At 40.9% G+C, this 18,290-nt stretch overlaps 1 protein-coding gene across 1 annotated transcript; it reads left to right on the top strand.

Annotated features, from left to right (window-relative positions):
• The first annotated feature begins 13,809 nt into the window (after window positions 1–13,809).
• FERD3L (Fer3 like bHLH transcription factor) lies at window positions 13,810–14,367 on the top strand. Its single transcript, XM_035562515.1, has one exon. The coding sequence runs from the start codon at window positions 13,810–13,812 to the stop codon at window positions 14,365–14,367; it is 558 nt and encodes a 185-aa protein (XP_035418408.1).
• The last annotated feature ends 3,923 nt before the right edge of the window (window positions 14,368–18,290 follow it).

Below are 18,290 nucleotides of genomic sequence, written 5' to 3'. Positions count from 1 at the left end.
TTTGATAAATTGAAGAGATGGCATCCTCCCTACTGCAAAGTCCTTTGCCCAAAAAAAAAAAAAAAAAAAAAAAGCCATACTACAATAAATAATAAATATACAGTACAGCTTCCTCAGACAGATTCCAAGAATTGTATATGCTGTAATTTAATCCTTAGAAAACCAGAGGATATTAAATGAACTAAACTGTCTTAGCCAGAAATCTCTGATTTGGGCTGCTCTTTGATGTTTATATCTGAAAGTCTTTGATGTCTTAAAATTGTTTCAGAAATTAGAAAAAAAGTCCTGACTTTGTAAATCATTTTGTGATTACATAAATGACAATATGATGATGAATGGCATAGAGTTTACAAAAAAGAATCATTTCTCTGAATATTAACTTAATCAAAAAGCCAAGACTGTCTACTATGAGCTGCTAGTGCCTTAAAGATCCTTTGGCATTCCAGATGCACAATGAAACAAAAATAGCGTAGCCTTATTATGAGCACCTTTCCACATCTGCAATCCCGTTATACAATAAAGTCTTGTTCTTTTGTAGCAAGATTGCACCGGTTCTTTTTTCTTCCTTTTTTACTATTAATTTGAAACATGTGGGCAGAGAGTAATCCAGTAAGCCATAGGCATTTCATATCAGAGCTTTCATACAATCACATGTAACGTTAACCATCTGGTTGGAAGGATAGATAGAACTTGTTTTATATCAATAGACTGTGAATGATAGCAAGGAGCAGAAATGGTAGAGTTTAAATGAATATTATATATATATATATTCACATGTATGAACATAATACTAGTAGTATTCACTTGAACATGGGCCCATGGATAGAGTAAACTATTTTTGCTGCTAAATAAAATAGCAATCACGATGTAATAATAAGGTTTGTTGTATTTGCAACACTTTGAAAATATAGCATTGCCTGTAACTGGATGCAAATGATACATATGAACCATAAAAGAGAATAACTGGTATGCGTATACATGTACAAAAAGAAAGATTGCTGTCAGCACCATATTTTTCTGATTGGTAAATAAATGCCATTTTGAAATTCCACAAAACTACTGAGTAGGCTGACAATTAAAAGATAATAATTTAAAAACCAGATGTCTGTTTTTATTTTGACCAAAGAGAAAGCATTATCTCTGAAAACACATTCATTTATTGTTTATTTTCAAAGTGAACTTCAAAATTAAATTACAGTGTTTGGATGGAAAAAAATTAAATTGACATCTGAAAGAAATAGAATCTATTTATAATTTTACCTTTTTGATGTTAAAAGATATTCTAGAGTAAAGCCTTCAGGATATAAATTCTTCTCAAACTTACAGGAAAGGAATGCAATTTTTTAAGATGGATAATCCTGTATCACAGTTTTATAAAAACCTGATAAAAATTCAAGAGTTCATGCATCTAAAAGATTAAAATCTACAACCAATGCAAACACTTAAAATTATTTACAGCCCTGTGAAAACCAAACTGCATACATGTGAAATATTCTCTGTGTTGTAAAAACTGAAATTCAGTCTGGAATTTTGTATATAAAGAAGCAGAGAGGAAAATATATGGCTCTTGTTATCTTTGCCTGTACAGTACAAATTAGTTAGTTTCCACTATACTTTCAGGTAACTTATCATCTAATCATTAAGGATATTCTGTGCTGATGTTTTCCTTTATTGTAGCATTCCGGATGTTCTCTGCTTTCTACAAGTGAGTGAATAGGAACATCTAACTGTTATAGGTATTCTGTGCTGTTGTTTTCTTTTATTGCAGTATTCCAGATGTTCTCTGTTCTCTACAAGTGATTGAATGGGAACAAAATCTAATGTGAGGATCAGAACACAGAAAATATATTCTGGCTAGTTGAATAGTTTAGAAAATAAGTCATTAAAAGAAGTACTATCTTCCAGATCACTTTTTTAGATTGTTAGTAGCCTGACGGATTGATTGCTTCTTTTTTTTTTTTTTGGTTGGTTGCTTGTTTGTTAGTAGGAAACATTCTATACAGCCCCCTCCCTTTTACATTCATTAGTTTATTTTAAAGAAGAATGGAAGCCATGAGCCAGCAAATCATTTAAGCACTTGGTAACTCACAATCTTAGAACACTGGAAGTGATTGGCACTACCTATGCAGCGGTATCTATGAACACTGTGTGTTTTATTTTTTCAGATGCCATCACCACAAAAACAATTAAAATATTTTATTGGCCATCTATACTAAATAAATTCTCCAAAGAAACTTTCAGAACCTGGAGAAATAAGTCATATTATCCTCTCCTGATGGAAGGAAGCATGCTCTTCTCAAAGGAAAAAGATATCATAATTCAGAACTCTGGATTCCAAGAATCGCACAATTATTGAAAAGTTGTTTGTAGGGGACTTTTGGAGGTCTCTCCCACATCAAGTGGGCTTTAACCAGCACTAAATCAGGTCAGACATTGCTTTGTGCTGTCCTGTCAATGAAACCTTCAGGGGTGAAGACTTCCCATCCTCTCTGGGCAAGCTTTTCCAGTGCTGTTTTATCTGTCTGACACAATTAAGAAGCATTTGTCTTTTCATCTTTACATCCCCTCCCTTCTAATAATTGCAGGTTGCTAGGTTGCTAATAGATTGTACCTTAGCCACTTCTTTGTCATACTAAACAACCTCTCTTCATCATCATCTTCAAAGTGTCACTGAATCCGTCAGGTACTTTGGACCTCCAAACTGAGCTTTGTATTCCTTTTACAGCCTCATCAGTGCCAAGTAGAGGACAGCAATAACTTCATTTTGTCTACACCTTCACAAAACCTTACATAGTCCAATGTAAGGTTTAGCTTATTTACAATAAGAGTACACTACTGGCTTATATTCTACCTGGAATCCATCACTAGCCCAAGTTCTTTTCAGGGGGCTTCACTCAGCCAGTCATTTCCCAGCCTGATTTTCCCTGACAGATACATGAGGTTATTCTGTCCCATGCTGTATTGGTTTTACGCGGCAAGGGCTTGGTAGCAGGGAGACTGCAGGGGTGGCCTCTGTGAGCAGAGCCCAGCAGGTGCCCCATGTCAGGTCAGAGCCAGCTCCAGACAGCTCCAAAAGGGACCTGCCACTGGCCGGAGCCGAGCCAGTGAGCAACACCAGTTGGGCCTCTGGGAAGGAAAAAAAAAAAACAAAAAACCTGCTGTGCAACAGCAGCTGGGAGAGAGGGGTGAGAACCACAGCCCTTCAGCCCCCAAGGTCAGTACAGAAGGAGGACGCAGCAGCAGTTCCCCTCCAGCCTGTGGAGAGGCCCCTGGTAGAGCAGGCTGTCCCCCTGCAGCCCATGGGTCCCACAGGGAGCAGATCTCCACGCTGCAGCCCGTGGAGGAGCCCCCGGTGGAGCAGGTGGATGTGGCCTGGAGGAGGCTGCAGCCCATGAAGAGCCCCCGCAGGAGCAGGCCCCGGGCTGGAGCTGCAGCCCATGGAGAGGAGCCCACGCAGGAGCAGAGGGTCTGGGGGGAGCTGCTGCCCATGGGGGGCCCGTGCTGGAGCAGTTTGCTCCTGGTGCGTGGACCCTGTGGTAGGGAGCCATGTAGGAGCAGTTCTTGAGGAGCTGCTGCCTGTGGGCAGCCCCCACAGGCTCAGTTTGGGAAGGATGGCATCCCATGGGAGGGACCCCACATGGAGCAGGGGCAGAGAGCGGCCATGAAGGAGTTGCAGAGATGAAGTGTTAGGGACTGACTGCAGCCCCCATTCTCTGTTCCCCTGCACCATTTGGGGTGAGGAGGGAGAAGAGGGTGGAAACATTTAATTATGGTGGTAGAGCCAATTTACAGTGCATCTAAGAAACTTTTTTTCTAGCCCATGCTTTCTCAGCTTCCACAAGGAATCCTGTGAGGGATTTAGCACTTTTGTGCTAGAAACCTTCCTGAAGACAAGTATCCATTGCTTTCCTCCTGACAACTCAGCATGCCTTTGTATGACCGAAGGCAATCAAGCTGATCAAGCATGATTTGTCCTTGCTAAATCTGTGCTGTTTATTTCTGATTGCTTTTGTGTGTTTGGAGATGGATTCCAAGTGGGAGTGCTTTATGATATTCATGATCATAAAGATACAATCTTTTTGATTAGGGACTAGTGTGGCCCATAATTCCCCAAGTCATCCTCTCACTTTTCTTAAAGATAGGCATGAAGCTACCCTTTTTCTAGTTTCTTCCCAGAAAACCAAAGAATTTTTCAGAGCAGCCTGGCACTCACTTCAGCCTGCTCTTTCAGTGTCCTCGGGTCATAACATATGGCCAGTGGGAAATTATCCTAAAACCATTGTCACTGTAAAGAGCACTAACTTAAATATATCTCTTAGTAACCTTATGCAACTGCCTAGATCTACAGTTGTTTATATGCAATGATTAATTTTATTTTAACTATTGATAAGATAATGGTTTTGAATATTAAAAGACTATTAATTAGAACACCTCATTCTCACAACTTCTTTAATAAAATATCATTGATATGCATTTCTTTGAATAGTAAACCAAATAACATTAATATTTTCAAAAATACAGAATGAAATTAAAAATTAATGTGATTAAAAATATTTTGAAGAAATTAAATCTAATACTAAACAGTAAGTGAAAAAAAAATACAAATGATGTGATTGCTTCAGAATGCATTAAGAAACTCCCTTTCAACACAGGCTTAGAGGAATGAGTCAAGAAATCCTGGAAAAAGTCTCTCATAGCAATAAAGACTAAACCAAAACCACCATGGCTAATCTTTAACATCCTAGGACACTCCCTTTGAATGAATACTGTGTACTACTGTACGTCAAGGGTTTAATTCACAATGATGATTTTCTACCCAAGCTAAGTAAAATGGGATTTGTGTGTCCTTTTTTTCTGAAAAGCCAAAAAGAAAATAGATTTCTACAATTATTCAGTCTTTCTGGAGTTAAAGTTAAAAGGGATTGTTCCATTCCTAACTTATTTTCTCTGGATCTGGTCTCACAAATGAGATAATCCCAGAGAGGTTTAGCTTTGAAAGCAAACGTGAATGTTTTGATTTCAATGAGTGTGTGAGTCAGTATTACCTAGCAATTAAAGAATTAAGCTAGTAGTCCAGAGATAGTGGGTTTGTTCTTAGCATTGCAACTAATGTATTTTGGTAATCCGATTCAAATAATTGAACCCACTTCTTTTCAGTTTACTCCTGCATAAGGTGACACACTGAAGGGTTTTGCAGGTGTATTAAGTACATGCCTGTACATGTAGTTTAGAATGCTCTGTTAGGTGTTTGAATGGAAGCCAATATGAAAAGACAGAGTAACAATAATATTAATCTCTACAGCTATGCTTACTGCAGTGCTAGCAAAACATGGCATAGTTGGGACACCGTATCTATGTGATTCTAGAGTTATGGGTAACAATAAGTGCAGGTCCTTTTTAAAATGCTTACATAATTGTGCTTATGGTCTGAGGGCAATTTTAAATATAAGGATAAAGTCGTATCTCTTACTCTGATTCACCAGGTCCTTTGTGCAATGAATTGACGCTCTTGTTCCCCATAGTTAGTCTGAGGAAATTCCCTAACGTGGGATGAGGCAGAATTTTCTGAAGTTGGGCAAATCTGGAGTAAAAGATGGTATGGAAGGGAGAAGAGGACATGAAGAAATAGTGTAGAGAAAAGAGAATTGTACTAGAGTATGATTCTTCATTCCTCATTGTCTAGGCTAGAACATCCACTGGGTTGCATATTTTATTTACAATTTACTTTTAAAAATTACTACGGACATTTTAATTTACTATCATGTCATCAAACCTCTGTGTCCATAAGCAAAACTACAATGGTTGCCACAACTTTTAGGTTCAGCCTGCCTCCACTGAACAAAATTTGGAATTTGAGAAATTAACAGCATTTTCAATTCCATGAGCTGTGGGCTTAATATTTGTGTGGTAAACCTCTGAGAACTAGTTCCATCTCCTTTCTAAATCTCCAGACCTTCTGGTGCTGTGGGAAGCATTTATTTTAAGGATGCAATGAGAGAAACACTTCACCTCCACAAAAGCACTATCTGGCCTTCTTTCTTGATAGCCAGGGCCAGGCTAGCACTTTCTCAGGTATGAACATACACAACTTCTCCTTATTTAGTCACAAAAGCTTCCCACATATTCATAGTAATTACTACACCATAACTACTGATAAGCATCAAACTCTAAAGCATACTAAAACTTCAGTTTTGTCACAACATAAAATACACAAAAATAGAAGGAAGGATAATGAGTGATGCAATGCCTTGAGGAGAGTGAGGAGGAGAGACTGCTTTAGTGGGTCTGTTCCAAAAATACCAACATATTAATTCATTGTGGGTTCTAATAGCCCCCAAATTTATTAATTTATTTTATTTTACCCCAAACTAACAAAATTACAGAGTCTTATTAGCTGTGTTTTAAAAGTTAGACTCTGCAACACAATTGTATGTGTTTCTTTGCTGAATGTACAATATGATTGGGTACTTGAAAATTAGATATTTTGTTGAATTCTAAGGGAAATAATCAAAGGAAACTCATATAATGTTTAAAAGGCTTCTTTACCTTCTAGTTGCTGAGCCTGTAAAAAGGTCTGTATAATTAACACCAGTTTAAATAATTACAATACATGATTATTACTAATAATATCATGAATTGTTAAAATCACTTACTTTGACTTTAATATCTTTTTATTCTGTAATACAGTCAAAATTATTGTGCTCAGAGCAAAGCTATTGGGAAATATATTGTTTTTCTCACCCCTCAAAATTCTGAAAATCAAATATTTTTGAGAGCAATCTGCATTTAAATATCACATTGAAAATCTGACATTAGAGAAAAGACTACAGATTATAAGCATTTCAAATATTCTAGCTTGTTTATACATTTGGATTATAGTAGCCTAATTCTTTAAAAAATCTGCCCATGCTTGGGCTCACTGCTAAGTTAAGTTACTGGAGCTCTGAGCTGTCATGCCAGAGCAAGGCCTGGGGATGGAAGACAACTAACTGCAAAGAGCAATGACCAATACATTTAACAGGAAAAAGAAGAACAAACAAACAAAATGTGAGAAATATGAATTTGGAAAAAAAAAGACAGCTGAACCTAAACAGATGAGTGGGAAGTTGAAACCCAGGAGGTAAGACTCAGGAGAACTGGGACTAATGTACCAAGTCCAAGAAGCGGAGTCTGGAGTGAAGATAGTTTAAGAGAGAAGAGATAGGACGGGGTAATGAATTATAACAAAAAAAAAAAAAAAAGAGAGACAGGACATTCATTGATAAAGGTAGACTGGAGGGGATAAATCAGGTTGGACTGAGTTTGTCAGAAATTACAAGTGTTGATAAGTCACATTTCCTTTGTAGAGAGGAACAAATTGTCTTCTCCTCAGTAGTCCTTTGCTGCCATCTAATATCTGCAAAGTCTTCTGTCAAAGTATGCCATCTTCCTTCAAGTCCTAATGGCAGAGGATAACATTTGTCTTCATAGGCTTAGAGACAGCAAGTAGCACGATGGATCTAAAGATTTCACCCCTGCCACATGTGGGCATGATATGATACCACAGAACACAGGATGAAAGCTTTCATTTTGCAGTTTACTTTTTAAATATCTAATGATTAACAGTAAAACTGTTATTAATAATAATAATAATAATAATTTAAAAGAGTATTCCTGACTACCAAAGTAATGAATCACATATCCTTACTAGAATGTAAAAATCAGAAGCTAGCAATGCAGTCACTGGTTCAGAGACTTGGCAGAGGGGACCTATTCTTTAGACATGAGTTTTAGTATAAGCCTCCTTGTTAGTTGCAGGAGGTGCACCTGTGGACTATAAAGGATGAGTTGTTAATCTCTGTTCAGATTTAAAAATAAAAAAAGAAAAATAGTAGCATATTCTACCTGGAATTTGTGCTGTCAGTATCACAAGATCAAAGGCTGAGTAGTTCAAAAAGAAAAAATGTCTCATTTGACTTATTTGACCCATTTGACCCACTAAATAAGAATGTAATCTACAGATATGTTTTTGGTAACAAATCTTGATTCACCATCATACATAGAATTTTTCTGTTGACACATAAAGTCTTTCAGTAACTATGGCTCTCAGCATGATATTTCCCTGCATTCTACAATTTTTGAGATATGGAAGAGAAAAAAGCATTAATTAATGGCCCTAGTCCACACTTTCGTAATGATTAAACTAATGAAATATATTAACAATTTGGAAAGCATCCAAAGTCCTAAGTAAACAATACACATTTTTATTGCATTCCATTTTCCACAAACAATATTTATACAGCAAAATCAAGATGAAAGAAGTTGTGTTTAAATAACATTACATTTTTCATGGCCAATGTTAAAAAGACAAATTAAGGATGACAATCCAACCTTAATGCACGTCCTGTCCTCGGTCCTTCCCACCCCCAAGGTTATGATTAAGGAGTAAAGTGTCATTCATAAAACCTTGCAAGCATGATGAGTTGTTTCACATCCTAACCACAGCTATTCATTTCATTTGTCTATGATTTACCCAAAATTGCCTTTTCAAACTTTTTCTTCATCATTTCGTATCTGGAAATAGCAGCAGCTACTCCTTTAAAATCTTCAGATGGTGTGTAATACAACTGTAAATAGAAATTAATGCACTTTACTGGCAGAGTGTTCATAGTTTTACTAGGTTTCACACAAAATATTGAGTTTTACTTTCCTGTTCCAGGGAGCAATGATGTTACTTTTTTTTTTTTTTTTTAAAGGAGAGACAAGTCATGAAACCTCATCTTTGAAAGTGGATGTTTGTATTCAAATTGGAGTCCTATTAAAGACAGGCTGTGACATGGTGATACATTCAAACAATCAGTTACAGGTAGCATCAGTGCCTAGAATTACTTCTGGGACCAGATTTCTCTAGCTTCTCTGCATATATTATGTTTTGAAGAACAGAACCAGTCCCTATGCCGGACTGGTAGTAATTCACCTACTTTTTGAGAAGAACTCACTTAGTGTATCATCAATATAAGGAATAAAGTTAATCCTTACGCTGCAAACAGGGTAAGGTATTGGGTTGCACAAAAAAGGTTGCAGAAAATTATTCCAGACTCAAATTCTAGGCAAATATATCTAGCTACCTTTGTCTGCACACTCTGGATGTGTACATTACTGATTTTTTGTTTAGTATTTGTTCATAGATTTCTAAATCTAGAGCCACAATTCATCCTGCAGGACTGAAGGTATGCGAGTTAGAAGCCAGTGTCCCTAAGCTCTTCAGACAGTCTGTCTGGGAAGATACTGGACTAGCAAGTGGACTGTGGAATCCACTACAGGTGCTCACATCCCTGCAGGAGTTAGTGACTCCAGGATAGATTGATAGCTGGATAAGAGCAAGCAGTTAGGTAATATGACTCCATTTGTAGTATCCATTGCAATTTTCTTTCTTGATAGAGTCAATTCTTTCACGATGAGTGAACAAGTCAAAGGAAGATAATTTTGTGTTCATACATATTACCTGTATCCAATGTATCAAAGGCTTTCCCAGCTGTTTCAACCATCAAGGCCCTTTTCCTCTGGTGTACATTGACTTCAATTCTGACTTCAGCAGTCTTTCTCCTCTCCGTTTTTGTTGCAAGCCACTAAAAACTGTACTAACCAATTCATCAAATATATGTTTTTAAGCCTCCTTCAGTTTCACAACTGACTCAGACACAGACTCTTTGAACATAAACTCTATCACAGCCCAATGTTCCCTGCTTATGTGATTTCATGATGCATTGAAACATCAGAGGTCTCCTTTACCCTTCTGGTGATACCACATTCAATCACATTGTGCTCTGCTTTCACCTGAATGCTACTACACTCTTCTACTATGAAAACAACCAGTCTTCAGCTAGCTTTGCTTAAATACATTCTTTCTGTATTAATTTTTCAGTGGTGTCCTTACTCGCTTCCTCTCCACCACATATTGAGCAAGTATCAAGCGAAGATAGTTTACAAACTCTGTTCATTCCCATTCAAGTTTGTCCTATCTTCACACATATACTCCACTGATCTGGTCCGGTCTGCCAGGAATGCAAACTGTGTTCTCAACAGGGCAGGAAATGTCTTTTGTTCTGGGGTAATGAAGTCCTGATCCATTACCATAATTTTAGAGATTAACAATAAGGTCAGACAGCTGCAATGTCAGTAAGTTGAAAGAGAGATTTGACCTGCTACATACTACATCTGTTTCTGTTAATCGGGCCACAGCTTGAGAATGATAGCAACTGTCTGGCTATCAGTTAAAGTAAAGAAGATTTATACCATTTTACTAGAAAAGTGTATAGATACTTCTTCCAGCTTGATATCTAGCTTTTTGTGGTTTCTAGAGAAAACAGCATCTTCCAGCTTCTTGCTTGCTGAGTCATGTTTGTTGGACAGTAACACCTTAATTCAACATCCAAGATTAGTACTGACTTCCAATAAATTTTCCAGTAAAATATAGGTCTATATTGTTAAAATCTGTAACATCTCCATCAGTAATGCTGAATCATCAGAGCGGCTGTCTTTTCATGCTTGATAATGTGAAAAATTATCATCACAGGTACTGAGAGCCCAAGGTTAAAACAAATAAAACTATTTCCATAGAGGTACACTGAATTAAAATGCACATTTTCATAATTTCTGCTAGTACAAAGGGCATTGGATTTGTTATGTAGGGAGGCATATTAAAAGATTTAGATTTTCAAAGTTTAGCATAATTGGTACATAATCAGGTGTGGGCATAAGGAGATATGTATGCCTTCTGATAGGGCTAATAGATCAGATGAGCTATTTATTGTATTTTGGGTTTTGATCCCAATCTTCATGATCATCTAGAATAATATCACAGACATTTCTGAAGAAAAACAATTATGTAAATAGTTGCAGAGAGGCTTGAAGGTGTAGCCATCAGTGCTTAGTATCTGTATGTATCTTGTGAGCAAAAAATTTTGTGACTAAAAGTGAAATGAAAAGGTACGATGAGAGATGGGTAAAAAAAGATAAACAATCCTATAGCAAACTGTTTGCATGCTTAGTCAAAAAAATCTAAAACGCTGATCTAAGTACGTAATTTGGTCTGAAAACTGTCCTAGAACATATTTCAAATCATAGTTAATTGAGTTAATTATGAATAATTTGCAAACATTATTATAAGAGAAAACTCAATATTTTAATAAAGGTAAGGGGAGAAAAACAGGAAACAAAGCAGCAAGGGGAAAAATAAATAAATAAATAAATAAATAGATAAATAAATAAGCAGCTTGGCAAGAGGATTCACCTTTGCTAAAAGTCTTCATTTGCTTCTACGACGTTCCAGCTGGTTGTAGTCCTGGCCTTAGTGCTTCTTTTAAGGATCCAGAGGCAGGTACACCCCCTCTAAATCTTTTATGTTGTATTTTATATCGCTTTGCACTGCAATACTGACTCAACAACCTTCTCCCTTTACTTTCTCGCTTCTCGTTCCAGTTTTCTTTGTAGTTTGTCTCCTGCAACAACGTGAAACTAGAGATGTGAGCAGGAGTGTCTTTCTGAAAAGACCCTAGTGAAGGGCTGCTCTATCTTCCTCTAAAAGACAGTTTCTCACATAACGAGAAATTCGTGTGAAGTTTGACACAGAGTTGACGATTTCACATTTCACTCTTCATTTGTTTCATTATCTGAAGTGTTTGTATTTCCCCGATAACTTTGCACCTTGTGGTCACACACTTCTGCTAGCATATGCCCTTAATTTATACCTCCATGTCTTCAAACGAAATGCTTGCCACCTCAGTTAAAGGGAGCTCAGATAAGTTACATCCCTTTGCAGGTCGATTATATATTTATATATTTTTTCTATGCAGCCTTTTTGCTTAGCTGTTAGCCTTTAGAGCTCTCCAAATTAATGTTACCTAAGGATGCTCTCTAGTAAACATTGTTCCTATCAGATGCTTTACAGCTCCTTTGTAATTCATTCACCGGGTGAACGATATGCACGATAGATAAGCACATCTCCGTTTGCTAGGAAACATCCCAGCCTTACTAAGAATAGAAGCAGTCTCTCTGCAATTTGCTTCTCTGCTTAGCCCTGGGCATGCCATTACACCCGTCCAGCAGACACCACGCCTCCCACCGTAGCAGTGGTGACGGTGGCGGTGTGACCAGGGGAGGAGAGGCTTGCAGTGGCCCCAAAAAAAGGTGGAGAGGGACGGTGCCCCCCCGAGGGGCTGCGTTACCTGTGCCGCCGAGGCCGCCTCCGTCCGGGCGCGCCGCCCCGGAGCTGTCCAATGTATCCGGGCCGCTCCGCATCGCCCCGCATTGATCCGCATCGCTTCGCATAGCTCCGCATCGCTCCGCATTGCCCCGCATCGCCTGCCGGAAAGAGCGCACGGAGCTGGGAGGAAGCTGGGGGGGGTCGTTACGGCGGGACCTTTCCCAGGGAAAACAAACAAAAGGATATTTGGGATGCTAGCCGCGGTGTAAACGACTGCGGATCCTGGTCTGCCATCGGCAATGTTTGCGGTCCTGTAGGCAAACAGGAAGGGTTTTGGCGGAGGTTGATCCTTCGGCAGCCCCCACCCGTCTGCTTTCATCTGATGGGCTTTGAAATCCCCTTAGAAATTAGAAACTAATTAGTGAGAGTGGCAACAATGCATGACAAAGGCGAAGAACAGGGCTTAAGAAGGCAGGGCAAGAGTAACGGGCAGCACCTCCTAAACGCGCGGTACTCACAGATCGTGTGCCAAGGAAAATCGATGCAGTTCAACCTGGGTTCGCCTAACCCTGCCAGGCTGTTTGCTTGGAGATAGTCTGTGATGCGGTGGGGTGAAGACACAACCCCTAACCTCTCACAGCCTCCCAAGACAAAAAGCAAACCAATCCCCCACGTCTGTCCCCAAGGAAACCTTGATCAAAGAAAGGTATTCGGCGGTGTATGTGTGCGGGAGTGTTGATGTGCATTTCACAGTATTTTGCGCCGTGTATCCAGCGTTATCAGGGCGTGGAGTCAGGTTGATTCATCCGTGCACCGCCGGTGACCGGGACGGCTCTGCCAGGGGTGTGGGTGAGAGCAGCCGCTGCCCTGAATAGGAGTAGCTTATCCTCGTCTCCTGGGCAGGAGGACGGGGTTTCAAAGCGAATGCTTTGAGATCGCCCGAACCGAAATGAGCTTTACGAAGCAGCCTTTTAGTGCCACGCTGGAAAGATGTTTGAACTCTAGTTGAAGGGGATTTAGGGAGAATGGAGAGGACGATGCCAACAGTAACTACCGGGAATGCAATATCGGGTCCCCTACAATGCTTACTTAGGCTAATGGAGGTCCTGTCATTCAGCTCCCATTGCGCTGGGATACAGGGTAAACATTCCCCAGTGACCCTCTGCATGCAGGTCCCCTCTTCGGGACATCATTAAAAGCATACATGCACTTGCCTGACATCAATTGTCCGGCCGGCTCTCAGGGCTCAGAGATCCCGGCAGAAAGCAGGAAAGCAAGCCCAGTGGAGACCCGGCTCTGCTGCTGCGGGCTTTAAAGAGGCTGAAAATCGTTTGGTTGCGGGTGTGTGAGAAGAGACAAAAGTGCTCAGCAGGTAAGAGCGGAGGGTTTTGCCAAGAAGGAACTGTCCTTGATCGCTGTGACAGGATTGACTCGCTGGGGACTCCTCTCTCGGGAGCATCCACGCGTCCCCGAGGGGGCTGCCTGTCTCCTCTCATCAGCATCACGGAGAGAAATTTTGCAGCCGCTCTTTCTAGCCCTGCTAATCCTGTTATCCGGGGGGTTATAAATATTAACGCCGCTGGGGCTGGGGATGGGGGACCAGATTAAGCCCTGTCTGAAATAAGATGTCAGCCAGCCTCTTCCCAGCCCACCAGCGCCCGGGGCTGCACGGCAGAGCCCCGCAAGTGCCCTGCCCGGAGGGGCTGCTGGGCGCCTCGGTGCTGGACTTCGTGGCCGACCTCTCTCTGGGAGCCCCCCAGGGTCCCCCCCGGGCCGGGCCAAGCCTGGGGCTCTGCGAGGTCACCACCGGGTCCCCCTTCGGGGACAGAGCCCTGTCGCTGCGGGAGGGGATGGCCCGGGGGCTGCCCCTGGCTGCCTTCGGAGATGGAGATCCCGAAGACGAGGAGGAGGAGGAGGAAGAGGAGAGGATGCGGAGCGCTTCCCTCCTGGACAGACCCAGGAGAAAACGGGTTATCACCTACGCCCAGCGCCAGGCTGCCAACATACGGGAGAGGAAGAGGATGTTCAACCTCAACGAGGCGTTTGATCGGCTGAGGAAGAAGGTGCCCACCTTCGCCTACGAGAAGAGGCTCTCCCGGATAGAGACCTTGCGCCTAGCCATAGTGTACATCTCCTTCATGACCGAGCTCCTGGACGGCTGCGGCAGGCAGGATGCGAGCTAGGGAGAGCTGGGGACCGGCGGGACGGGGCTGGGGGCCGGCCACCGCCCCCCAGGGGCGCTTGGAGCCGTGCCCGGGCGCCCTGCACCGCAGCCAGGGCCGTGCAGGCGTGGGGTACAGACCGAGCAGTGCCTGGGGAGCGGGGGGAGAGGAGGGGCGGAGGAGTTCCCTGTGTGTAGATTTCCTAATATATATCATTTTTGTAAAGGAAAAAAAAAAAAAAAAAAAAAGAGAAAAAAATGAAAAAAAAAGAAAAAAAAAAGTGTCTGGGGCTTTTCGGTTGTTGTTGCTTCGCCTGCTTGCTGTAAAATTTTGCAATGTGCCGCCTTCGAGGCCGCGTCGGACGGGGTACCGGAGTTGCTCCAGCATGCGGACTGGCTCTCCAGCACAGTCAGTTGCTGGCCCAGCTGCCTGCCAGGGACTAGGAAAAACCCTGTGGGTGCATTTATTTATTTTTAATAAACACAAACCAACTCCCTTTTCTCTGAAATCCAGCCTGCCGAGCCCATGCCGTGTGTCACAGGGCGAGTTAAGCGGAACATCTGGTCGGAACCGCTCGGTGTCACGATTCTCTCCCAGGGACTAGCTTTGCCCCTGCTTGTGGGCGGCCAGTGCCGGCGCTCGCACCCAGCACGGTGCGGTGAGGGCGGGGGATGCTGTTTGTGCCCTCCGGAGAGAGAAAAATAAAACACGGAGGTATGTGGGCTTTGATTTCGGGAATGTCACTCAGAGACTTCTACCCCTCACTGGATTTTTCTTTCTTTTTTTTTTTTTTTTTTTGTTGCTCCTCAGGGCCCACGCATTTCGTTGCTGCGAGGAGATAAATAAAATAAAATAAAATAAAATAAAATAAAATAAAATAAAATAAAATCATGCTGAAAAAACGAAGGCAGAAGAGGGGGAAGCCCAGGCCGACAGTACAACGGGGATGGGGATGGAAGGGGCTCCACCGCAGGGCCCCGCCTAAGGGAAGGGGCTAGGGGCTCCCTTTCCTCAGGCCTGGAGCTGGGTCGATTTTTTATCATTAGACTGGAGCCCCTCCGGCTCCTCCTGGTGCGTCTCGGCCACCCTCCCCTCCCCTAGTCCAGCCCGCACTGAATTTAGGAACAAATATCCCACCCTGGGCAGCGGACCTGCGAGCACTTTCGAGGACAGCTTTTATCTCCACTATATGAAATTGTGGTATTAGTGAAATCAAGATTTACCCCGGCTTCTGATTTGTATGGCTAAGATCTAAATCCCACCCTCTGATTTCTTCTCTCCTGATTTTGTCAGCTGCTGTTATGATTCTTCTTTTTCTTGTTCCATTCACTTCAGTATTATTATCATGAGAGATCTAATATCCTGTTTTAATACTGCAATATTCTTTCTCTTCTCACTTCCCTGGATCCCTTTTCCACTTGTTTTCGTTGACCTCCCTGACTCCACACATTGCATCTGTTTTCTAGTTGTCAGAATGCTTTTTTCCAAGAGGCAGTTGGATAGTTAATGCAGCTGGATTCTCTCTAGAAACCGGGGTGTTTCACCTCTTCAGATGTTTTTTTGCTAAAAATAAAATGAGAAAAGGAACTAGGAATGAGCAGTGTTCCAAAATCAACAACTGTTCACATGACCCAGATGCATTTTACTGTTACTGCTGTGTCAAGCAAAACGATGAAGACAAATTATTTAAGGATAATGAAATGTGCAATTCAATATTCACTTCTTACCACTATTTCTCCATCATCTCCATACAACTATGCTTTCCACAGCATGATTATGTATCTTTCCATATTTTTTCTTGCTCAAGTCACTGGATAAAATTAGAACTCTGCAGCACACAGAGACTTTAAGAGATTCGTAATGTAAACATGCCTGTAACAGATAATTCAAAAATTATTGTTTTCTCCTCTTGTTTTAATAACAAAACATTGGAATTTGATGAAGATCCAAGCTTTTCCATGCTTGTGTTAAAGACAAGAGAAAAGCAGAAAGAAAATGTTACATTTTATTTTTGAATACAAATCAAAACCTGGATCCTGTGTTATGTATGCTTATTTCGAATAGATTACCAGAAACTTTGCAGCAGTAACACAGAACAGCAGTAACATTCTTATATGAGCCACTGATTCTTAGAATAATATTTAAAGTTAAAAATACATTCGTGGTACAAGAAAATGAAAACTATATGCAAACAGCACAAAGTACCAAGACACATTTTGCATTGCGTCAGATACTTCAGAGCAACCTCTTGGCTTCATACTGATTTACAGGAGCTGAGAAACTGATGAAGGGGCTTTAATTTTTTTTGTTTCATGCCTATCCAAAACACCCATAGATTTACCAGAATGGTAGTCTTGGTGCAATTTTTTCTTACCATACCTGTGCTAAAACTGAAGCGTACCCTTATATGCTCAGTGAAACAGCAGGAAGCTACACAGACCAATCAACTTGCCCATGTGGACGTGTTGAAGTCCTGGAAGCTCAGTCTGCTAAGAATATAAACACATTTTGGAAACATTGCAGACAGGCTTCTTGCTGGAGTGTGATCCTGCCTCACTGAAATAACGGGACTGTGGGGTCCGTTCTCCCCTCATCCTCATCTTAATCCAAGATAGATGCCTCAGAGTCTGTGGAGTCACAGGACAATAAAACTGCATGTCAGGCTTGGGAAGCCAGTAAAATCCTGGCCCCGGTGATGTGAGTACCGTACTGCTGCTAACTTCAGCAAGGCTTGGATTTCACCCACTGTATTTAAAGGACTTTCCTTGCTCAGAAGCACTGCTGCCACCAACGCCGAAGCCAATCACAGGCCTTGGTCTCCCTAGAGCACCATGCCATTATCACCGCATTAAGAACAAAAACTGACAGTGTCAATTACTTCTGGTAAAAGATAATAAGGGGTTTTCTAAAGCCTTAAAGCTGTTTGATCATAGCCCATTTTTAGATCCTGTTCTGAGACGGGTTTGTTTATATTCTCTTTGCCCACTGAAGGCTGCCTTCTGGTAGAAAGTTGAGTTCCCTTGTAGCTATCACGTTACGATTAGTATTCAGACATATAAACCAGAAAATAAGTCTAAATGAAATCATATTTGAGAGACATTTCCAAGCTTTCTAAGAGAAGTAAAAATAATCAAATGATTTTGCAGTCTATAGTCAGGCTGATCTTGTTTTACAGCTGCTCAACCTGAAAGTAGATTTAAGCAAATTAGTGCTGGAAACGGAACAAAATATTATGATAGCACTGCAGTCTCCTGCATCCACGTTCTGACCAGCTACTATGGCCCCATGATTGGTGTTTATTATCGCATTTGTCAGCGTTTCCATTATAAACACTCTAGTGTGGAGGGTTTATAACTCAACTATAAAAATTCCCTCCAGGATGAAACTTGATAAGTGAAGTCTTAGTCCAACAACACTTCTTTTCTTTTACAAACTTTAAAATAAATTAGTTTTTGAAGTCATTGGGGGTTCTAAGCAAAAATGATGGAAAAGAGTTTTTGATTTATTTTTCTTCTCTTTCACATCAGTGATGCGTCTCAAAGAGATTTTCTATGAAACCCTTTTGGTCTCTTCGATGAACTTGGAACTTTTGGATTTTTTTTTAATTAAAAATAGCTGAGATGCTTAAAATATAACTGCTCTGCATGCTGAATCCCCATTTTTCATAAGACTTTGTTGTTTTCACTAGGCTTGAATACTACTGATCTGCAACAATGATAGCCACACTTCTCTTATTACATATATACCATAACAATTAAAAGAACAGACAGGTATGTTGATTATAATATTTTTGTAGTACAGTAAAACTTGTTCTAAAAATAATTGAAAATGCTAAACAATCAGTTCAGAGTATTTTCTCTTAATCTTTACTGTGAAAGAGCAAGCTTGTTTCAGATATTGAAATGACTATCCATCACAGTAGTATACCCAGAATAAAAGAACTG

The sequence above is a fragment of the Cygnus atratus genome, chromosome 2 (assembly GCF_013377495.2).
Source record: "Cygnus atratus isolate AKBS03 ecotype Queensland, Australia chromosome 2, CAtr_DNAZoo_HiC_assembly, whole genome shotgun sequence".
NCBI classification, from domain to species: Eukaryota; Metazoa; Chordata; class Aves; order Anseriformes; family Anatidae; genus Cygnus; species Cygnus atratus.
Note: the sequence above shows the minus strand (reverse complement) of the source record. Positions and strands in the feature narration are given on the sequence as shown.

Excerpts from the sequence above, each read along its gene's own strand:
- FERD3L (XM_035562515.1), top strand. The coding sequence starts at position 13,810 with ATGTCAGCCAGCCTCTTCCCAGCCCACCAGCGCCCGGGGCTGCACGGC.